The 24,460-nt window shown below is 44.4% G+C and overlaps 1 protein-coding gene across 1 annotated transcript in view; it reads left to right on the forward strand.

Moving 5' to 3' along the window:
* Positions 1 to 17,196, forward strand: part of GORASP2 (golgi reassembly stacking protein 2) — a 38,034-nt gene extending 20,838 nt beyond the window's left edge. The window contains exons 5-10 of the mRNA XM_007965327.3: positions 1,055 to 1,185; positions 4,356 to 4,488; positions 6,141 to 6,264; positions 11,704 to 11,790; positions 13,160 to 13,267; positions 16,064 to 17,196. Of these exons, the coding sequence (XP_007963518.1) occupies positions 1,055 to 1,185; positions 4,356 to 4,488; positions 6,141 to 6,264; positions 11,704 to 11,790; positions 13,160 to 13,267; positions 16,064 to 16,404 (924 nt within the window). The 3' untranslated portion in view covers positions 16,405 to 17,196. The remainder of the gene's footprint in view (positions 1 to 1,054; positions 1,186 to 4,355; positions 4,489 to 6,140; positions 6,265 to 11,703; positions 11,791 to 13,159; positions 13,268 to 16,063) is intronic.
* The last annotated feature ends 7,264 nt before the right edge of the window (positions 17,197 to 24,460 follow it).

Consider the following 24,460-nt stretch of genomic DNA (forward strand, 5'->3'; position numbering starts at 1 on the left):
TTCGTGTGTTTATTCATAGTGAAAACTATATAAAATTTTCTCATTGATGCTTGAGTTGGGAAAGATATTTGCATGCTTTGCATTTAGAGTTAAAATTTCAGTCTTTGCCGATCAAGAATAACTTATGCCTCAGGGTGTTAAATGGAACATCTGGTAGGTGTCTTATTAGGTATAGCTGTGAGGGAAAACACATACTGTGCGGCAATTGCACAGATTTTGTGTGTAGTATACAGAAATCTCTGCATACCTCAAGTCTAAATCAAATTCTCATTTTCAATTGTTCATTGATTTCATTTGCTCTTCCCCTTTTTGTTCAGTGACAGCATTCGCGCAGCTATATTAGATCCTTCTCCTTGTCTGTTAGCTAGCAGAAGTATACATTGCTAAATCAAAAATGAGAGAAAAGGCTGGGCACAGTGGCTCATGTTTGTCATCTCAGCACTTTGGGAGCCTGAGATGGGAGAATTACTTGAGCTCAGGAGTTCAAGACCAGTCTGGGACCTTGTAGTGAGACCTTGTCTCTACAACAAATACAAAAATTAGCCAGGCATGGTGGTGCATGCCTGTAGTCCCAGCTACCTGGGAGGCTGAGGTGGAAGGATCACTTGAGCCTGAGAGGTTGAGGCTGCAGTGAGCCAAAATCATGACACTGCACTCTAGCCCAGGCAACAGTTAGAGAGACCCTGTCTCTAAAAAAAAAAAAAAAAAGAGTGAGAAATAAGGTGCCCAGACAACCAGGTCTTAATAATGGGAAGTAAAAGCAGAATATGTAAAACTTGGGTATAAAAGAATTGTACTAAGAGTGCCAACTAGATCTTAAGGAACTGGCCATAAAGCCTTGTATGTAGTAAGTAGGCTTTGCTTGAATTAATATATTGAATTAAACCTGCTTGGTGTATTGGTTTTAAGAAGTGATTTTTATGTCTAGGGCAGGGCCCAGAATCCATATTTTTTTCTTAGGTTTCTCAGGTGATTCTAATAGTAGCCAGGTTTGAGACACACTGTTCCAAAGTACAGTAACATGAAACATTTTCCTCCTGTGACACTTTTGCAGTCTGAAGATCTATTCAGCCTTATTGAGACACATGAAGCAAAACCATTGAAACTTTATGTGTACAACACAGACACTGATAACTGTCGAGAAGTGATTATTACACCAAATTCTGCATGGGGTGGAGAAGGCAGGTAAGGTCATTTTTTAGACTAAGTTATGACTGCTTAAACATACCAGTCAGATATGTTGTAAACATTGTTTTTATTTTGAAAGAAGTTATTGGTTTATTGTAAAACTCCTCTTAAAAAAGGGAAGAGCTAGTCTAGAATGTTGAAATCAATTTTTTTGAAGTACATATCTAAGGAACATAGTATACATACTATAGTCCTTTTCTTTACTGACCTAAGAGCTAACAGCATTTCTTTTTTAATTTGAGAAATTATTGAACATAAGCCATAATTATAGAAAAGCCTAGAATTTGGAAACTTTCCACATGTTTTCAAAAGTTCTAATCCCATGCTGGGAAAAGGATAACTTAGTTGCTGCAGGCAAGAAAAGCCTCCATTTGCTCACAGTATCTTTACGGACACTACCTGAGATTCTCCAGCTAAATGTTTTGCCACAAGTATTCTAACTTGTTGCAGTTTGAGAAAAGTAAGATAGATGTGTCATCTAAGAGTCTGGCCTATCTGGGGCAGTACTTGATCAAATTATCATTGTCCATTGCCCAGGTTTGTAAATGCCCAGAAATATGATCTACTCGAGGCATTCAAAATTTATTCATTAGAAGAGGCACTTCCTCATATAAACTAAATTTGCAGAGAAGCTGCTGTATTTATTTGAATAGCAAATTTTCAGTTTGCAGTAGAAAAATACCCCCTCTCCAGTTAGAATACTTAAGTCAGATTAGTACCACAGGAGCGCCTAGTAAGAGATTCTGTGGACAGTGAAGACCAAAGGCAAAGAACATCACATATTCTTTCATTTTTAATTATGTTAACTAAATTTGGCTACATTCTTTGGAAGACATTTTTTCTTTTGATGTGTTTAATACTGTCAATTGGCCATTGCATTAGCTAGGCCCATACAGAACATTTTCCTCAGTCTGCCTCTGACCTTGCATCTGGTCTTTTTGTGCCTCTTTAATTCCTTCCTCGGAGGCTGACCACTTTTCATTTATTAAATCTTATTTCTCTTAATTTCATTCTTAGGCTATCTTTACGTTTGGCCAGGGTCTTGCTGTTGCCTCAAGTGCATTGTCTATTACCACTTAGTTACTTTGATCAATAAGCACCTTGTTTTCAAATGTAGCTACCCCTGAAAGGCCATAATTGGTTAATATAAATTATTTAATCTAAATAATATAAATTATTTCTCTAAATCTATGTGAGATCCAGTCTAGTGAGAATTGCAGGGTTTTGTTTGTTTGGAGACAGGATCTTGCTGTCTCTGCTGGAGCACAATCATAGTTCACTGCAGCCTTTAACTCCTGGGCTCAAGCTGTCCTCCTGCCTCAGCTTCCTGAGTACCTGGGACTACAGGTGTACACACTGTACTCGGTTAATGTAGAAACTCTTTTTTAGAGATGGGGCCTTGCTTTGTTTCCCAGGCTAGTCTTGAACTCCTCACTTCAAGCAATCTTCCCACCTTGGCCTCCCAAAGTCCTGGGATTATAGGTGTGAGCCTCCATGCCTGGCTGAATTGCAGTTTTGATTGTGAGAGAAGAAGGAACAAATAACCATAAGATGAAGCATCATTGTGCACATCAGACTGGTTAAAGAGGAGCTAGGCCTGGCATGGTGGCTCACACCTGTAATGCTACCGCTTTAGGAGGCTGAGGCAGGTGGATCACTTGAACTCAGGAGTTCAGTACCAGCCTGGGCAACCTGATGAACCCATGTCTCTACAAAAAATACAAAAATTAGCCGGACGTGGTGGCACGCGCCTGTAGTCCCAGCTACTCAGGAAGCTGAGGCGGGAGGATTGCTTGAGCCCAGGAGGCAGAGATTGCAGTGAGCCAAGATCATGCCACTGCACTACAGCCTGGGCAACAGAATAATAAATTGTCTCGTAAATAAATAAATCAATTAATTAATTAAAAAGAGCTGCAGTTGGCCACTGTCTGCTCACCCAGCTTTTGGTGGCAGTGGAGACGATAGATGGTGTGGCAGGAGAAAGGCACAGAGATATTCATGCATGGCCTACTCTGAAAGTGTCAAGTTGTTTGGGAAATAAAAGCCATCATGATGGAAACGTAAGTTGGAACCTGATTGTAGAGAGCCTTAAATACCACGGTCAGGACTTCTGATATATTTTGAGCAGTTGAGGCTGTGATAATTGTATCAGTAGGGGGTTTTGGGTTCAAATGGTAAAAACCAGCTGTCAGCATCATAAGCAGGTAACATACTTATTGATATGGATTAGCTCATATAATCAAGGAAACAGCTGAAGAACCAGATGTAGAAAGGACAGGACTCAGAAAACCTCTAGGGATTTAGATAGGAAGAAGTATTTGGCAATGTCATCAGCATTCATTCTACTAAAGCCATTTTTGTTTTTTCTCTGACTCCCAAGGTTTGCAGCCATGGGCAAGAAAAATTGGCCTGGCTTTGACCATGAGCCATGCCCTTGGTTTGGGCAGGGCAGACACTCTGATTGACAGTCCTACCAGCACTGCACACAACAGCAGAGAAGTAATTCCCCAAAGGGAGGAAAGAGAAAGGAATGTTGAGAAGACATCAGACTAGAAAGAAGCAATGTGATCACATCTTACTAGAAAAATGCCTCTGGTGGCAGTGGGAGGATGAAATAGAAGTATGTTCAATCTGGGTTGAACATACGTGACTGATTTGTGTCAGGGTTCTGAAAGAGAACTATGGAATGTGTAAATGATGTCATCATGCAGAAGTGCTTAGAGCTCTTCAGTGGAAAGGCTGTATATATGTCATTCATTTAGCAAATAATCATCAAATGTCTGCCATGTGCCAGCAGCTATGGAGGCAGTTAACAGACAAGGTCTCTGTCCTTAAGGATCTTAACATTTTGTTGGGGGAGATAGATAGTAAATAAATATGCAGTGTGTTGGATGGTGATGAATGCTTGAAAAATAAAGGAGTAAGGGTGGTATCCACAGTGGAGGGAAGGGTGCTGTTTTCTGTGGGGTGGTCTGGGACCTCTGCTTAGATGACATTATCTAAAAGAATAGAAATTTGTTTTTATCTTAAAATCTCAAAGAAGGGAGTGCATGTTCAGGGCAACTTGAATCTATGCTCTTGGGTTACCCCCCCAAAAAAAAAAAAAACACCTCAAAGAAATACAAGCTGTGATTGATAACAGTGTTAAGAAAAAAATGTTTTTATAGCCTAGGATGTGGCATTGGATATGGTTATTTGCATCGAATACCTACACGCCCGTTTGAAGAAGGCAAGAAAATTTCTCTTCCAGGACAAATGGCTGGTACACCTATTACACCTCTTAAAGATGGGTTTACAGAGGTAAGGTCACATTCTTACCTGAGTATATCATAAAGTTTTTATCAAAACAAGTCATGTGTTTAGTGTATATGGCAGTAGCACTATGAAATAGGGTAGACGATGAGTTAAGTATTGATTGTGTTAAATTTGAGGTTCCAGTAAGATACCTAGATAGAGGTGAGATACATGAGTCTGGGTTATAGGAAAAAGGACAGGGCTAGAGATGCAGATGTGGGAATCATCAGCAAAGAGAGGGTAATGTAACCCAGTGGCTGTTAGGACAGCTGTACAGCTAGGGACTGGGTCTGGGCGGGTTGCCATCTTGAAAATCTGAATGGGCAGAGATCTAGCAAAGGAAGCTCAGCAGGAGGCCAGGGGGAAAACCAAGCTTCAAGAAATCAGACACAGTCAGCCATGTCAGGTACTACAGAGAAGTTAGGTGAAAGGAGTGAAAAAACCATGTCCTGGGCAAGAGCAATTTCAGAGACTTGCCAGGGGACAAGTGCAAATTGCAGGTCAGCAGAGTGAATAGGTAAAAAGGTGCTGCTAGCTGTTGCTTATTGTTTCAAGAAACGATTGAGAAAACAAGGAGAGCTATGTGTGTGGGGGTCATGAGGGGAGTGAAGGGGCTATTATAGGATCAAAGTAAGACTTTTCAAGGAATAAGAGAGATTTGAACAGGCTTATAAGGTTTTTGAATGTTTCTTAAGGAGGCATCTTAGGGCAGTTAACTCTTGTCTGCATAACTAAATAAAAACCAAATACCCAAAAAAGAAAATGCTGCTGTTGTAAAAACAGGGCTGCTGCCACTGTGGTTTTATCTACACAGTTTGGCCATCTTCAATTCTAGAGGAAGGAAAGAAGAGCTGCTGGGAAGTTTCACCTCCAACATTGGCTCATGGCCAGAGCCAATATAGTTACATGTTCAGACCCCAGCCACCGTATCCACTGGCCCTAATCAGGGCTTTCCCAATTGAACCTCTTTGGGTAGTCTGAGAAGATGAGAGAGTGACTAGCAGCTAGGCAAAGGGTCGGAATACAGGTTGTCTCGGAATGTACTGAAGGGCACTGGAGCTGCTGCAGAAGGTGGATTATTCAGAAATGAAACCACCCATCTGTAGACTCCATATAGACTCCTTTTTTTCTTCTGAAAAGTGGAGATCTGCCTGCTACATTTATTCACTGATGAGAAGAATATTAAATGCACTCATGAGGTTGGAAATCTTGAGAAGTCTATCATGTATTAAGACTTCCAGCTGATTTCTTTCCTGAGCAGTGAAAGTTAAAACAAATAAACCAGCTGGGAATTCAGACAGAAGAGGAAAGCAGTGGTGGTTTAAAGGTTGAATAAAATGATTTCCAGGTGGTAAGGAAAGAGGAGAGAGTAGAATCTCTTCTAGTGTGGAAGTATCAAGAGCAGTGTGTGCAACTTGGGGTAGAAGCCATGTGTCCCAAGACTAGAAGTGACAGGACAGAGAGATGCTTACAGTACATGGGCCGTGACATGTACCAAAATTAGGAGGGAGGGTCTGGAGGCAGATGTGCCAAATGAAGCTTATGACAGCTCATATGTGAACCAAATATGTATCTGCAGGGCAGGTAAGAGCCAATATTTATATTTTCTTTTAAATAAACTTAAGTAATCTTCGTGTTTTTTTTTCTCTTTTTGGAAGGTCCAGCTGTCCTCAGTTAATCCCCCATCTTTGTCACCACCAGGAACTACAGGAATTGAACAGAGTCTGGCTGGACTTTCTATTAGCTCAACTCCACCAGCTGTCAGTAGTGTTCTCAGTACAGGTGTGCAGAAAAATATATTCTGTTTTAAGTCTATTTTATGTAATATTATTGCATAGAATTTTAAAAATTGACCAGACACAGTGGCTCACACCTGTAATCCCAGCACTTTGGGAGGCCAAGGCCGGAGGATTGGTTGAGCTCAGGAATTCTAGACCAGCATGGGCAATACAGTGGAACCCTGTCTCTCCAAAAAAATTTTTTTTTTAATTAGCCGGTGTGGTGTGCACCTGTAGTCCCAGCTACTCGAGAGGCTGAGATGGGAGGATTGCTTGAGCCTCGGAGGTTGTGGCGGCAGTGAGCTGTGATTGTGCCACTGCATTCCAGCCTGGTTGACAGCGTGAGACCCTGTCTCAAAAAAAAGAATTTAAAAAATTAATGCCAGTGTACCTTGAAAACTGCATATATACTCTGTGTTGACAGGTACTGGCTGTGAAAGCTTGTTCTAAATCACCATGTGGATACACATGGGGCTTAAAAGTCTTCCCTGCATATTTTAGACCCTGAGCTTTCCTTAGATTCTACAACTTGTAAAGCCAGAACTCTTGACTTGAAATTCTGTTTAACTGCTCTGGTTACTCAACACATTTGCGTGTTTCTGAAGTAGTAGGCACTGGGGATGCAAAAGTGAGTAGGAGCTCCTTTCTGAGGAGCTCAGTCTTGCTTAGGGGACATGTGCCTGTCTCCTTCCTTTTCTTTTTTTTTTTTTTGAAACAGAGTTTCACTCTTTTTGCCCAGGCTGGAGTGCAATGGCATGGTCTTGGCTTACTGCAACCTCTGCCTCCCAGGTTCAAGCGATTCTTACGCCTCAGCCTCCCCAGTGTCAGGGATTACAGGCACGTGCCACCATACGGCGACCAATTTTTGTATTTTTAGTAGAGACAGGGTTCGCCACATTGCCCAGGCTGGTCTTGAACTCCTGATCTCAGGTGATCTGCCCTCCTTGGCCTCCCAAAGTGCTGGGATTACAAGCATGAGCCACTGTACCCAGCCTCTTTCCTTTTCTTCATCCCTTGTTCTACCTGATATAGTCCTTTTTGTTTATTTTGTGTTTTATTTATTTATTTATTTTTGATAGCTTTCTAAAGATAAAATGCATATTACCATACAATTCACCTGCTTAAAGTATACAATCCAGTATTTTTTTAGTGTATTTGTAGAGTTGTACAACCAATAACTTCAGTCAGTTTCAGAATAATTTATCACATCAAAAGAAACTCTGTACCCATTATCAGTTTTTCTGAAGTTTTTAGTTTTCATGTTTTTATAGGGATGGGGTCTCTCTGTTGCCCAGGCTGGTCTCTAAGTCCTGGCCTCAAGTGATCATCCTGCCTTGGCCTCCCAAATTGTTGGAATTACAGGTGCGAGCCATGGCTGCTAGCCTCATTATTACCTTTTGTTCCTGGGCTCTCTTAAATATTTATATTCACAATTTGTTTATATCCCACTTTGTTCTGTAAACAAATTGTTTATATCACAATTTGTTTATATCCCACTTTGTTCTTAAAACAGCCTACCAAGATGCAGTAGTAAGGTTGACAGTTTGGTGTCTATAATTGGTCTCCTAGGTTCTCATCCCAGCTCTTTAGTCCTGGTTTTATTTCTCCAGATGAAATTTAAAATTTCAAACATACACAAAAGAGCTGGAATTGTATAATGAACCCCATCACCCAATTTTATCAATTATCAATATTGGGATATACTTACCTTTGCCTTCTTTGCTGGTTTTCTTTTTTTCCAGCTTTATCAATAAATAATTTGCATGCCATAAATTAATTCACAATAAGTAAACAACTGAATGATTTTTAGTATATTCATAGAATTGTGCAGTCATCACCACAATCCAGTTTTAGAATACTTCCTAGATGAAATTAAATGTTAATGTCATCAGTCTCTAATCATAGAGTTGAAAGGGAATTTAGAGTTTATTTCATTCAAGCGGTATAAGTCCTTTTTATGATATTACAATTTTTTGCCTACATCTCATCACATAATTCTCTGGTTTATTCCTGAATAGACTTAGTAAGGGGTAGGGTAGTGTACTTCCCAAGGCAGCAGCCCATTCTGAGTCTGAATTACTCGTATTTGTTTTAGAGTAAGCGTGTTCCAGATGCTTTTTTTTTTATTATTGTACTTTTTATTTTTTAGACAGAGTCTCACTCTGTTGCCCAGGCAGGCTGGAGTGCAGTGGCACTATCTTTGCCCACTGCAACCTCCGGCTCCCAAGTTCAAGCAGTTCTCCTGCCTCAGCCTCCCCAAGTAGCCATGATTGATTACAGGCACGTGCCACCACACCCAGCTAATTTTTGTATTTTTACTAGAGATGGGGTTTTGCTATGTTGGCCAGGCTGGTCTCAAACTCCTGACCCCAGGTGACCCACCCGCCTCTGCCTCCCAAAGTGCTGGGATTACAGGCATGAGCCACTGTGCCCGGCCCTTTTTTTTGAGGCAGAGTTTCGCTCTTGTTGCCCAGGCTGTAGCACAATGGCGCGATCTCAGCTCACTGCACCCTCCGCCTCCCGGGTTCAAGCAATTCTCCTGCCTCAGCCTCCTGAGTAGCTGGGACTACAGGCGTGCACCACCATGCCTGGCTAATTTTTTGTATTTTTAGTAGAGATGGCATTTCACCATTTTGGGCTGGTCTCGAACTCCTGACCTCAGGTGATCCACCCACCTCAATTTCCCAAAGTGCTGGAATTACAGGCATGAGCCATTGCGCCTGGCCCCAGATACACTTCTGATTTTAGGAGATAGTTGTCATGTCTCTTCAAGCCCCAGTTTCTCTTTGACATTTTAAATCTTTTCTCATTACATTGTAGTTATACTTGTATTGTCTTTTAAGCACATGCACAGAGATCCCTGGCTTATGGCACTGCAGAGAAATGGCTGCTTGACGGTTAAAGACAAATGTAAATAAAGCATGAATTGCTCAAAAGAGACTGAAAGAAATTGACGTCATCACTTTTGAGTAAATAAATTTAAAAAGACTAAAATATTCTAGCATCATAACACGTGAGGAACAACTTTTTGATGGGCATTTTTCCATCTTCACTTTTCGTTACGTTGCTTGCAAATTAGCCCATACATTGTAACATAATATAATATAATAGCCCATATAATGTAACTGTAGAGATATAAAAGTAACTGTAGAGAAATAAAAGTATATGTCTTTTTAAACTTTTTTGTGGATTTGAAGATTTCTGGATTATAAAATTTTTTAGAAAATGACTACGATTTTGAAGTGGCATTGATCATTGTGACCTGCTTGATTTTTCTGCAGTGTATCACCTTTTTCCTTTTTTTTTTTTTGAGACAGAGTCTTGCTCTGTCGCCCAGGCTGTAGTGCAGTGGCATGATCTTGGCTCACTGCAACCTCTACCTCCCGGGTTCAAGTGATTCTCCTGCCTCAGCCTCCCAAGTAGCTGGGATTACAGGTGCTCACCACCATGCCCAGTTAATTTTGTATTTTTAGTAGAGACAGGGTTTCACCATGTTGCCCAAGCTGATCTTGAACCACTGACCTCAGGTAACCCGCCTGCCTCACCTTCCCAAAGTGCTGGGATTACAGGCATGAACCACCGTGCCTGGCCCGAGTGTATCACCATTTTACATGCTATGTATTTTACTTATTTGATCTTTCTCCTTTCCTTTTCCTGCCCCTCATTAGGATGGAAATTTCCTGAAGGTTCTGATTTCTGTTTTCTTCATGTTGTAATGTGCCTCAGTGCCTAGAACAATGTGTAACATACAGTAGGTGCCCCCCAAAAAACTTGAACGAATGACCGCACTCAACTGTCCATTCAGCTCCTTTGAGAATCTGATGAAAGTAAAGAACCTGCCTTCCAAAAATTGTATACAATTTTAGGAGCTTCACAGACCTTCTGAAGCCCGTTTATGGGCCCTAGATTTAGAATTCCTGGCTTAGATTTAGTCAGTTATTTTTGAGACTTGTGAATGTATCTATCCTTTGAGAATGAAAAGAGCTGGATGCAGTGGCTCACGCCTGTAATCCCAGCACCTTGGGAAGCCAACGCGGGCAGATCACGAGGTCAGGAAATCGAGACCATCCTGGCTAACATGGTGAAACCCCATCTCTACTAAAAATACAAAGTATTAGCCGGGCAAGGTGGCGGGCGCCTGTAGTCCCAGCTACTCAAGAGGCTGAGGCAGGAGAATGGCGGGAACCCAGGAGGCAGAGCTTGCAGTGAGCCGAGATCACGCCACTGCACTCCAGCCTGGGTGACAGAGGGAGACTCCGTTTCAAACAAACAAACAAACAAAAGAATGAAAAGAAACTTACGTGAAAGATTTTATTGGGAAATAGAAGAAATTTGCTTAACCAATCCAAGCTGCTTTTATTTTCTTAAAACCGAGATTTCAAAACAAATATAAAAAAATTATAGCATTGCTATTGTGTTTGACCACTTACGAAGTGCACACTCACTAACACTTTGGTACAGAGTAGAAAACAGCTTCTTACATTTGAGTGAAATTATACAGTCTGGGAGCTAGTAGAGCATTTGCCAGTGTTTCAGTGAGACTTTTTTCTTATTTTTGCTTGCCTCTGAATTCCACAGAAAAGTAGATAAATGAATAAATAATAGACTGCCTGCATGGTTAGTTCATACTTTTAGGCACAATTTATTCCCGCTACCATGTTTAAGCAGATCTGTAAGACAAAATCTGGAATCTGTGTGCTAGATAAGTGAAAATGAATGCTAAATAGGTGAAAGATGTGCTTTCATTTATTGTTTCGACATCAGCAAAACCTCACACTGGGGTAGGTGGTAAACATGATTAGGTGGTATCCTAAGGCTTGTACATGAAGAACATAACCTCCTCAAGCTAATGTTAGTACACATGGAAATGTGTTAGACTTCGAAGGACTGTCACAGAACCTAAGGTCAAAAGGAAATGGACATTCAGGAAGCCAAGTCATTCTCTTCATCCTAGAGGTTCATGTGCTCTTTTGTCTCTTTCAAGCCACCTATGTCATTCTCTTCTTTCACAGACCAGCATTCACTGTTTCACAGGGCACATGGTCCCCCTGCAACCCCCGACTTAATGGCATCTTAGTCTAGGAGCCCAGTTGAGATTGACTAGAATCCTTGTGTCCCATATACAAATGTCTAAGACAGTTTTCTAATCCAGCCCTGCTTGGGTCAGTTGTAAACCTCTTGTCCAGTGAGCTGGGCTGGGGTGGGACTGCACGGCCTCCTGCCCTCTTGTCACAGGCTCTGGTAACAGCCTTTGTTGAGAGCCATGGGCAGAGTTAGTGGATCTGCAGTAAAGGGTGGTGGACAGTCAGTTGCAGCTGGAAATCGGGACCAAATGAAGACCTGACCACAGGGCAAGGAGGGACTGCAGATTGTCCTAACGTGTTGTGTTCATTTTTTGTCGACTAAATTTGTTAGAGATGAAAAGATTGTGCTTTCTTTTTAGGTGTACCAACAGTACCGTTATTGCCACCACAAGTAAACCAGTCCCTCACTTCTGTGCCACCAATGAACCCAGCTACTACTTTACCAGGTAACCACCAGGGGACTAGAGATGTGGCTGTTGATAACAGTATTACTGATATTTGCATCTTTAGAACAATGAAAAATATTCTACCTATGTCATAACTTTTTATGTCTTTTAATCTCAATTTATCTCTGCAATAAGTTTGTGATAAATGAGAGCTAGGGCAGCTCTCCTTAGTAGACAGGCACATGCCACCACACCCAGCTAATTTTTGTATTTTTAGTAGAGATGGGGTTTTGCTATGTTGGCCAGGCTGGTCTCAAACTCCTGATCTCAGGTGACCTGCCCGCCTCTGCCTCCCAAAGTGCTGGGATTACAGGCATGAGCCACTGTGCCCGGCCCTTTTTTTTTGAGGCAGAGTTTCGCTCTTGTTGCCCAGGCTGGAGTGCAATGGCACGATCTCAGCTCACTGCACCCTCCGCCTCCCAGGTTCAAGCGATTCTCCTGCCTCAGCCTCCCGAGTAGCTGGGACTACAGGTGCGTGCCATTTACCAGCTAGTTAGCTGCCGAGCCTAGTGCTCCTTACCCTGGCCAGCAGCCACCTGCTGCCCCTGCAGTACCACAGTGCAGCATACGCCAGGAATAAGGAATCTGCAGAAGTCCATTCTCCATTGTCTCCTTAGTGAGGACTTCCTGACAGTCATTCGTGGGAGCCTAGAAGAGAAGGCTTCTTTTTTGGTCTTTAGTAGCTCTAACATTAAATTAAATTTTTGTGTTTTTCTCTTCATATTCCCAGTGAAGACCAAGTTCCTTCATCCAGCCAATAATAATCAAATATTATTTTAGTGATCAAATATACTTTCATTGTGAGCACTTTTAACGTATGACTAAAAGTGTCATTATCCAAGCATATTAAGCCATGAACCAAATGTGTGCACACACATAATGATGAAGCAAGTGTGCTGATACATGGACGTGGGAATGTGGGTGAAAGGTGGATTCTTTTTACTACTTTTGCAACTGTAAGTCTGCAAATATTTTTCAGAATAAGAAATTTAAAAAGTCATAGAGACTGTAAACCTCAACCATCAAAGAAAAATTCAGTTTCATTGTCTTCTATATCTACTGAAACAAATCAGCCTTTTCTCCAAGTCACTCGGGCCATCATCATTCTTACTCCAGAGTGTTAAGAGTATTAGTTATTTATTTTCATCTTTACCCATTTAGCCACCTAATCTAATCACTTAGGTAGAGAAATATATTTCAGTTAAGTGACATTTCATTGTATTATGATTATGATACAAAACTGCTACACATTAGGTGGACTTCTGGTACTGTCACTTAGAAGTGGCTGGGATTGTTTTTAATACACAAGGATTTATTTCTTCCCCAGGTCAAGTGATTTCCCTTTTTTTCTTTTCTGCCTTCTCTTCAGGTCTGATGCCTTTACCAGCAGGACTGCCCAACCTTCCCAGCCTCAACCTCAACCTCCCAGCACCACACATCATGCCAGGGGTTGGCTTACCCGAACTTGTAAACCCAGGTATGTTGCAGATCTCACCCTCCTAGGACTCTCTCTCATAAAAGTTTTATTCAGGAATGCCCATCCTCCTCAATTTTTTCTGGAAAGAGCAAATCAGTTTAACAGATTTCAGCTACTTCAAATAAATATTCATCTTTTTTGTTTAAAAAGCTTAAGAGGATCATGCCTGTAATCCCAGCACTTTGGGAGGCCGAGGTGAGTGGATCACCTGAGGTTAGGAGTTCAAGACCAGCCTGGCCAACATGGCAAAACCCCGTCTCTACTGAAAAAATATAAACATTAGCTGGGCATGGTGGCAGGTGCCTGTAGTCCCAGCTATGCAGGAGGCTGAGACAGAAGAATCACACTACTGCACTCCAGCCTGGGCAATAGAGCAAGACTTCATCTCAAAAAAAAAAAAACAGCTTAAGAGGAAAGAAGAATGTTTCTGAGTCCCTGCTGCCTCTCCTCCTATCTCTGCACCCTGATGGCTTAGCCTCAAAAGCCAGGGTAGCAATAAAGCACAGTGGCATGGCCCTGCTGCATTGACTTTAATGAAGGTATGCAGGCTGCCTAGTGGAGGTGAGTGAATTCCCCGCCATTCTCTTCATATTTGGAGCCGCTGCCACTGGGGAAGTAGTGGAGCCTGTTGTGCATAGCCCAAGCCCAGAAATTATGCCATAAAACGTCTCCCCTGCTTAGCTGACTGGGCTTGTATTTTTTGTTTTGTTTAGTTTTTTCGAGATAGAGTCTTGCTTTATCACCCAGGCTGAAGTACAGTGGCGCAATCTGGGCTCATTGCAATCTCTACCTCCCAGGATCAAGCTGTCCTCTCACCTCATCCTCCCAAGTAGCTGGGACTACATGCACACACCACCACACCTGGCTAATTTTTTGTATTTTTGTAGAGACCGGGTTTCACCATGTTGCCCAGGCTGGTCTTGAACTCCTGGGCTCAGGCAGTCTTCCTGCTTTGGCCTCCCAATGTGCCAAGCCAATATTCTTCTTTTTTTTAAAAATGTATATATATAAAAACAAAACAAACGTGAATATCTTCCATTATTTATAAATGCTTTTATACTAAAACTATGGGAAATTTTAGCTGGACATGTCTAAGGTAGCAGATATTCCAAGTGTCTACACTCAGATTTTCTGTCTGAAAAGGAAGGAGCAGCGTCCTACAAGTCCGTATGGTTAATGATCACCCAGCATACCTTAACCTTTGGGAGGCCTGACTTACTAGGCCATCTCAGTAGTTTGGCCCATCAGTGATGCCAGTGAGTGATCTTACAGCACCATGGTGTGCATCGTCACCGTCTTGTTTCTGTCTAGATGATAATTACCCCTCTTGTAACACTCACCATCTGTATATATTCCTTAACCTACTTAGTTTTCAGGCCAAAGGTTTAAAAATGAAGTACTAGGCCAGGCACAGTGACTCATGCCTATAATCCCAGCACTTTGGGAGGCCAAAGTGGGTAGATCACCTGAGGTCAGGAGTTCAAGACCAGCCTGACCAACATGGTGAAACCCTGTTAAAAATACAGAGTAGCTGGGCATGGTGGCAGGTGCCTGTAATCCCAGCTACTCGGGAAGGTGAGGCAGGAGAATCACTTGAACCTGGGAGGTGGAGGTTGTAGTGAGCTGAGATCGCACCACTACACTCCAGCCTGGGTGACAGAATGAGACTCTGTCTCAAAATAAATAAATAAATAAAAATAAAAATGAAGTACCAGTAGTAGTCAAACTACCATTTACTGTTGCAGCGCTCACCCCACCTTTTGTGCCCTGTATTCTTGGCTCCTCCTCTGCCCCTTCCCTAAATTTGACAGACTGAGTAGTTTCACCAGCTGGTGGTTGCCCTGAACCTGTGCTTTATACCCTGCCTTTCCTTTGTTTCTTGAATTCTCCTTTCCTTCATTATGCATTTTAATTTTTTTTTTTTTTTTTTTTTTTTTTTTGAGACAGAGTCTCACTTTGTTCAGGCTGGAGTGCAGTGGTGTAATCTCATTTCACTGCAACCTCCACCTCCTGGGTTCAAGCAGTCCTCCCACCTCAGTGGCATTGTAGTCTCTAGTAGCTGGGACCACAGATGTGTGCCACCATGCCCAGCTAATTTTTGTATTTTTTTTTAGTAGAGACGAGGTTTTGCCGTGTTGCCTAGGCTGGTCGCCAACTCCTGGGCTCAAGTGATCCTCCCGCCTTGGCCTCCCAAAATGCTGGGGTTACAGGCGTGACCCACCACGCCTGGCCTTGCATTTTAAAATCATCATAATGAGTCCACTGAGTGTAATAGTTATCAATCACAGGTTTTAAGCAAAGGCTGAGTATCCCTGGTGAGGACAGTGGAAAGGGCAAGAATCCAGGCCCCTCCCTTCTGCTGCCTTTGCAAGAGGGTTGCAGCCTACCTCTCTCTGTTGTCTGTCAAGAATGCAGCTTGTAACAGCTTGCAGCTGGCAGGGGTGAGCATGAGTCCCCCTGTCTGACATCCAGTGTAGCTGTGTCACCTGCTGGGTGGGCTGCTATCTGTTCTGACTGGAAGGATCCTATCTTTCTTCCCTGAGCCAGTTTCCCCCAGTGCTGGGCCAGGTCACATGGAGCCTAGAAGCTGAGAACCTATTCCTGCAGGCAGCCGCAATTGTAGGGAATAGTTAACCCTGCCAGTGCCTCTATCTGGAAATCAGACAAGGTTGTGATTTGTGTTACCTCCTTAGCTTCAGTTTCCTTAATGAAATGTAAATAAAAATAGCCCTTTGACGATGCCTGCTGCCCTTTCAGTGCTGGGAGGATGTATGATCTATGCCGTTTTTGTCCTAGGTCTGCCACCTCTTCCTTCCTTGCCTCCCCGAAACTTACCTGGCATTGCACCTCTCCCCCTGCCATCTGAGTTCCTCCCGTCATTCCCCTTGGTTCCAGAGAGCTCTTCTGCAGCAAGCTCAGGAGAGCTGCTGTCTTCCCTCCCGCCCACCGGCAACCCACCCTCCGACCCTGCCACAACTACTGCAAAGGCAGATGCTGCCTCCTCACTCACTGTGGATGTGATGCCCCCCACTGCCAAGGCCCCAGTCACGGTTGAGGACAGAGTCGGCGAGTCCACGCCAGTCAGTGAGAAGCCTGTTTCTGCGGCTGTGGATGCCAGTGCTTCTGAATCACCTTAACATTGAATCGTTCTTCGGAATTGGCGTGGTATATTTATTTAACCACGGGAGTGTGTCTGGAAATGCAAACTATCATTAATTTCATACTAGTTTGTACCGTATCTGTAGGCATCCTGTAAATAATTCCTACAGGGGATACTAAACGAGGACGTGGGTTGTTTCCTGCCAAGTTGAGTGGGGCTCACGCGCTAGGGCGAGATGTCAGAAAGTGCTTGTATTTTAAACGACCAAAAAGAATTGTAAGGGTGGCTTCCTGCCAGGCTTGCACTGCCGTTGCTGCGGGTGTGCATCTTCGGGAAAGGTGGTGACGGGGCGTCCACTAGGTTTCCTGTCCCCTGCTGCTCTTTCCGTAAGAAAATGAAATATTCTATGCCTAGTACTCACACGCAACATTTCTTGTACTTTGTAAGTCGTTTGCGAGACTTCAGACCACTTCACAAAACTAAACGGTAAAGATATTTTACTTTTGGTCTCCGTGAGTCGCATCTCTATTACGGTTTACACAGGAATTCCACCTGAAGACTTGTGTTAAAGTTCCACAGCGCTCACTGTTAATTGAACGTCTTTTTCTTCAGCCTATACACGGATCCTTGTTTTGAGCTCTCTGAATCACTCAGACAACATTTTGTAACTGCTGCTGTTGCTTTCTACGTCCACCTTATAAAGTGACATTTCAAAAGAAATAAAGAAGGTGTCACAGTTTTAAACCAGAAGGTGGCACTCTGTGGCTCCTTGTAGTATTATAGCTATACTGGGAAAGCATAGATACAGCAATAAAGTACAGTAATTTTACTTTTTTTCTTGTGTTACATCTAAATTACAACCCTTAATTGCCACGTGTGCACTTACTACTCTCCGGTATGTCTTACTACTCTCCAGTATGTCATGCATCTTTAACTTTTCATGTCCTATGTTTGCTTTCTCCCGTTTTTAAGAGATGGTAAGTTAACTGGAGTTGATTTACTGAATGAAATTAAATGCAGATATCCATGTTTTTGAAATAAGACAAAAGTGGTTCCTCGGTTATTGCCCTGGTATGAGTCTGTAGATGCTGATCCCCTGCAGGGAGGACATGGCTGAGGTGGCAGCACCCTCACATCACCCTCACGTCACTCACCCCTGACTGCCCTGCTGGATGGACACTTGAAGTCAACGCCAGCCCAGCACTCTCCTAGGAGTCTCAGTGCCAGCCAGTTTTGGGGGTAGGTCCGTTTCTGGGGCCAGGTTTGTACTTAAAACTGAATGATGACAGAAGGCTCCAGCCCTAATCATAGCTGCTTCTGTTTACACTGTGTAAATGTTTCTAGAATATTTCAGTTAATCCCGTTTTTTGAAAAGGAGCTTATAACAGGTGAGGAAAGTATTCACAAGCACATTTAAATGTTATAATTTTTGGCTTTCCAGGATAGGAAAAGTTGAGAAAGTTACTGCTTTCTAAAAGAGTTCTTAAATATTAAGATCTCCTTAATATTTGTTGTTTTTACATTAAAAGACAAATATTAAGGAGATCCCTTAGTGGAAAGCGAGTGAGTAATTTTCAAGTTTTACAAAATGATTTTTTTTAATACAGTTCTTCCAAGGCAATGCTTGTGAACTCTGGTGCAGTCACAGCTCTCATCTGGGAATGATGACAGGCTGGGCTCTCCTCCTGGGCAGATGAAGTAGCATAAATGAAACACTAATCTCTAGGGAGATTGAGGGCCTTATTTTTTTTTTATTTTTTTATTTTTTGAAACAGGGTCTCACTCTGTCACCCTGGCTGGAGTGCAGTGGCTTGATCTTGGCTCACAGCAGCCTTGACCTCCTGGACTCAAGCAATCCTCCCACCTCAGCCTTCTGAATATCTGGGACCACAGGTGTGTGCCACCATGATAGTGAGGGACTCTTAACACTCACCTAACTAATGGACAGACACTCAGCCTAGATTGGCTTGTTGGATCTTCCCTGAGGTGGAAAATACTTCATTATTTTCTGCTGCCTTCAGACAAACCAGTTTCAGTCTTTAACAGTGGTAGATCTGGTACCAGGTTCCAGAAACACGATGTAAGAGATAGTTTCCCTGACACTAGGCCACTTCCATGGCCTTGTAGGGAGACAGACCAGGGAATCAGTCCTTAGGGCCAAGGCAGAAGGATTGCTTGAGCCCAGGAGTTCAAGTCCAGCCTGGGCAACACAGACCCTGTCTCTACAAAAAATTTAAAAATTAGCTGGGCATGGTGGCATGTGCCTGGAGTTCCAGCTACTCAGGAGGCTGAGGTGGGAGGATCGCTTGAGCACAGGAAGTCAAGGCTGCAGTGAACTGTGAGGAAACCATGCAAGGCTAGGAAAAGTCTTGAGTGTTTGTGTGCATGGGGCTGGGTCTTGTGTGCTGGACTAGGGAGTTTGAGCTTTTGCTTAAATACGGTAGTCACGAAGGCTGGAGGGCAGCGCAGTGGGGTCCAGCCTCAGGAGGGACGCTCACCTGAACCTCCTTGGCTAGCTAAGTCTCTCCTTTGAGTCTAGGATAATGACTGTGTTAGTCTGTTCTGACACTGCTATAAAGAAATACCCAAGACTGGGTAATTTTATAAAGGAAAGAGGTTTAATTGACTTAGTTTCACGTGGCTGGAGAGACTTCAGGAAACTTAAAATCATGGCAGAAGGCAAAGGGGAAGCAAGAACCTTCTTCACATGGCAGCAGAAGAGAGAAGCGCAAGCAGGGGAGATGCCAGAGGCTTATGAAACCATCAGATCTTGTGAGAACTCACTCTCACGATAACAGCAGTGGGGAAACCACCCCCATAGTCCAATCACTTCCCACCGGATCCCTCCCTCAACACATGGGGATTATGGGAACTACAAGAAGAGATTTGGGTGGGGACACAGCGAAACCATATCAATGACTTTACCTTTTCCCCTCTGATTTTTCTGTTTTATTTTTAGTTCATTACTAATTGTGCTTACCTGGGAGCAGTTTAACTTAGTTCATTTCCTGAAAATTCTGAAGACCTCGAAATTACCTTGTGGCCTCTTCCTCACCTGAGAGGCACCTACTAAAGCTCAAAGATGGCTCTACCTTGGCTGTCCAAACATTTCTGCTTTTGACTATAGTGAAGATGAGAGACTGGTGGGCTGCTGGAGCTACGGTAGTGACATGGAAGCCCCGATCCCACTGTTAAGGAACCTGTGGTTTAGGTGGGAACGTGAAGCAACTTCACGCAAACTGCAGCAAGTGAAGAGTCTCAGCTGAGCAGAGACCTGGAGAGTCTGGGTGAAGGGAACATTCTCTGGCAGCTGAAGAAGGCTTAGCCAGACCTCCATTTTAGCAGGTGGAGAAGGAGTTAAAAAATCCAGGCAGGGCCCTAAGGAAGCTCACAGTAGGAAAGCCATGGGCATTAAAGCCTCCAGCAGCAGTTGACTACAGGTGCATTTTATTAGAAAATTAAATATATCTTATTTAGATGATTGATTTGTGAAAAGTTTTTTCTTCCAGAGAGTGGCCCTATTTTTTATCAGTAACTTGTGAAGGAAGGTTGGGCCTTCCCCCTGTGACCCTGAAGATGAAGGTCTTCTTTAATTATCTGACTACCCGGCAAGGTTTCAACCCTGTCTTCAGATTAGAATTGCCTCAATTAGAATATTGATTCCTGGACTCTTGGAGTTTTAAAAAACTTCCCCAGGGAGGGTGGACCTGTAACTGCGGGAAGTAATAGGCGCATAGGAAGGTCATCGTTCTTGCTAGGTACCTACTTTTACCACTAAGCAAAGTGCACAGGTTAGAGGAGGGGTCCTTTGTCACATACATACATATATACATATATACATATATGTATATATATGGGTTTTTTGTTGTTGTTTTTGCATTAGATTTAGGAAGAACAATTTCCGGCTTGGCTAACCGAAGTGTTCCTTTATAGGCCTTTTGTGTATCAAGCCAATTGATAAAATGGGGAATTAATGCCACAGCCAATTATTCAAGCACTAGAACAACAGGACGTGGAAGGGCAAGTGGGTCCCACTCCCAGCTGGGGGCTACAGGTGAGGGGAATAGGGAGGGGTGAGGAGAGTGAGAATGCACCGCAAAAGAGCAGAGGAGTGAGGAGTGCAGACAAGTGGAGATGCCGCCCCACTGCCTCTCCAGGGAGTTACACAAACATGAGTACTCTGTTCGCTTGACAGTTTAGAGAAAACTCCACACTCCAGCCATTGATGGAGGCAGGCCACAGATTTTCAGTGTTACCAGAGTTGAGGTTACAGTGTATTTCCTGGCAAGATACAAGCCTATGCTCCATGAAGGCTGCTGGGGCTTGGGATAATAACAGTAGCCAGCATTTATTAAGTGTTTCCTGTACATGGGGTGAATAATAAGAGTGCTCTGACCAGCAGACAAGAGGAAGCAAACCAGTTCCCCCCAGGCATGTTTCCTTTGAACTCCCCTGTATATATTAAAATATGGATTAATTGCCAACATTTAAAAATCAGAAGGTTTCACATAAATCCAGATTTCTGGTTTCTCAAAGTCACAAGTTCTGGCAACAGATCAATCCTACAGGGAAATGAACGCCCCTTGGAGTCTGTGTCCTCCAGTCTCCAATTCCCACAGCCCCACCTGAGTACACCAGCCCCCACGCCCACCGCCCGCAGGTGTCTGAGTTTGCAGAGCCCTGTGTTATGCTGGTAGTAACACAGCTGAGTCTGGGGAGAGGGAAGGCATGGCTGAAACCGAGGTTTCCTTCCAGTCAGCGGGGCCAGAACCCTTGGGTACCCAGGATCAGGAAACAAGGTCCTTCATGGATTTCATTATTTAGGATCCAATGAATCGTGTAGAATGGGCACTAAGGTTAGCAAAATTTGAAGCAGCCACTTAGATGGTAAACCTGAGGGAGAAAATGTCCCTGGACAATGACTGGGATAGTAACAACAATTTGAGTTTCCCTAGTCTCTTTTCCTAAAGCCATATGCTGGGTTCCCAACCCGTTGATTACCTTAACAACCAACTCTATTAGAATTGATCATCAAGTCTGTCTTCACAACCAAGGGTTGTGAATAGGAGTTCATGAATCCCTGACTGACTTTCTTGCCCTCCACTCTCCATGGCCTTGCTTCCTGGGGAGGGTCCTGTTTGCCGGGCTGGCCTGGTTTGAGACCCCACACTAAGAAGTCGGCCTGAGGTTCAGGGCAAGTCTCTTCCAGAAGCACTTGAATTATGGTGGCTGGGAGTGGGGTTACAGGAACTTCTCATTTTTTATAAACTTGCGTATTGCCAGAATTTTTTTAAAACAATTACTTTTTACTTTTTTTTTTTTTTTTTTTTTTTTTTTGAGATGGAGTCTTGCTTTGTCACCCAGGCTGGAGTGCAGTGGTGCAATCTCGGCTCACTGCAACCTCCCAGGTTCAAGCAATTCTCCTATCTCAGCCTCCTGAGTAGCTGGGATTACAGGCACGTGCCACCACGCCCGGCTAATTTTTGTATTTTTAGTAGAGATGGGGTTTCACATGTTGGTCAAACTGGTCTTGAACCCCTGACCTCAGGTGATCCACCCGCCTCGGCTTCCCAAAGTGGCATTACGGGCATGAGCCACCGCGCCAGACTTTAAATTGCCTTTTTTTTTTTTTTGAGACGGAGTCTCACTCTGTCACCCAGGCTGGAGTGCAGTGGTGCGATCTCGGCTCACTGCAAGCTCCGCCTCCCGGGTTTACACCATTCTCCTGCCTCAGCCTCCCGAGTAGCTGGGACTACAAGCGCCCGCAACCACGTCCGGCTAATTTTTTTGTATTTTTAGTAGAGACGGGGTTTCACTGTGTTAGCCAGGATGGTCTCCATCTCCTGACCTCGTGATCCGCCCGCGTCGGCCTCCCAAAGTGCTGGAATTACAGGCGTGAGCCACCGCTCCCGGCCTGAATTACTTTTTAATTACTAAAAACAATAGGGTTATTTTGATCTAGTGGGTGGATGAATGGGAGACTTACAGAGCCAGAAAAAGCCTTGTTCTGGGCCGGGCGCGGTGGCTCACGCCTGTAATCTCAGAACTTCGGGAGGCCGAGGCAGGCGCATCACGAAATCGGGAGATCCAGACCATCCTGGTCAACATGGTGAAACCCCGTCTACTAAAAATACAAAAATCGGCCGGGCATGGTGGCAGGTACCTGTAGTCCCAGCTACTCAGGAGGCTGAGGCAGGAGAAGCGCTTGAACCCGGCAGAGAGCCAAGATCGCGCCACTGCACTCCAGCCTGGCGACAGAACGAGTCTCTGTCTCAAAAAAAAAAAACAAAAAACAAAAAACGAAGCCTTGTTCCATCTCTTCTGAAGCCTTTCATTTCAGTCTGTCCAGGACGGCCCCGGCTGCAGGGCTGGGGAAGCGTTTTCCCCTAGCAGCGTTATGACTGATCAGACTAAGGGAGCTCTCTGCCAAAAACCCCCAACACTGTGCCTAGGTTAGAATTATCCATGAAATTTCCCTGAATAGACTTGTGCTGTGACTGATTTGCAATGCTGTGTTGTGTTTGTAAATCAGTTTGGCCAGAACTGTGTAGCTCAGACAGCTATGCTGAAAGAGCCCGGAAACACAATGGCAAGAGTCCACGTTGTACCCAGGAGCTGTTTTGACCTCTAGAACTCTGGAAACAGTGTTAGCATCAGGTAGTGAAGTATGCATGGTTCCAACACGTCCACTCGAGATCAATGGCTAAACAACCTGTGTGCTTCTTGGTGGTGAGGAACAGAACTGCTAGAGGAGCCTCATAAAATCAAGAAGAAACAGGTGCCTGTTGTATGAGTCCAGGAGCTCAAAGCTCATTCCGATTTCAATGAATGGTTACTTGCCTTGGTCTCTGTCAAGGTTTTGTTTTTAAAGGGCATGAAACTTTAGAGACTAATTAATTTTCCCAAATTCAGATCTCTCTTAGGTAAGTAGTACAACCTGAGAAAAGAGGACAACCCTCTGGGATCTTCGGTACCGTGACGCTGCCATATTCCAGGAGGGGACAGGTGAGTGTTCACTGTGGCTGAATCGGAAGGAGACAGAAGAGACAGGGAGGAGCTACCGGTCAGGCCTCAGGGCAGGTTCAGGTTCAGAACTTGATCGCGTGGACTGGTGTTACCCAGAGTGAAGAAAACTGTCTTTCCTCCTTTATTGCCTATGTATTTTATTTTAGCATGTTTTGGGGAAAAAATAATAGTTGCATTGGATATGGCTAATTTTACAAATGAACTTCAGTGAGAAAAGGGAATGGTTTTAAAGAGAAGTGCTGGGTGAGGTATTGGGTTAATTCCCCCAGGCCCCAGGAAGCAGGTGCGCCTGGAGAGCTCAAACCGAGGCCCCCGCTTCGGGTAGGAGCTGAATCTACGTAGGGCTGTCCGGTCCCACGCCTCAGTTCTGTCCCCACACGGCAGGTTCCTGGAACGACATTCACCTTTGTTCAGGAACTCTGGTCTTACCGCCGCCCACGTGGAGTGGGATCCGAGCCAAAGGGGCCTCCTGAGCGGAGACCGCAGTGCGCGCCAAGGGCCACCAGGTGGCGCCGGGAGCCTGGGAAAACCGCGCCCCGCCAGCGGCCGCGGGGTCTCCGGGCCGGTCTCACAGGGCCCCTGGGCGGGGCCGGGGCGTCGCGGTGGGGCACTTTCTGTTCTTTGGAAGAAGGGCTTTGGTCCCCCGCTTTCTTTTCATCACCGACCCAGTGCGGATGCGTGGGGGATGAGCCTGGGCGCCTTCACCAAACGAAGCCCCCTTTAATCAGATGTGAAGGCAAATCTCTCCACTGGGGGACCCGTTGGGTGCGGCGGAGACACCCTTCGGTGGCTGAGATACCCTCAGACGCCGTGGAAGCACCAGGGGTCTGAGCGCCCAGTGCGGGAGGTGCGGGGCCGGCTTCCCTCCCCGGAGCTGGAGCCTTCAGGAGCACCGCCCCCACCCGGCTTCCTCCGAGGGCAGTGCTGGTCTCGGGCCTCGCCCCGGGCTGGTTGCTGCCCTTGGCCTCGTCCAACCCACACCCGCGGGCAGCGGAGGCTCCTGCTGTGCACAGGCCCGGGGGCGCCGGGGCGGGGTGGCTGAGTCTGGGCCCAGGTGTCCCGAATCC

This window comes from Chlorocebus sabaeus, chromosome 10, assembly GCF_047675955.1.
Source record: "Chlorocebus sabaeus isolate Y175 chromosome 10, mChlSab1.0.hap1, whole genome shotgun sequence".
NCBI lineage: Eukaryota > Metazoa > Chordata > Mammalia > Primates > Cercopithecidae > Chlorocebus > Chlorocebus sabaeus.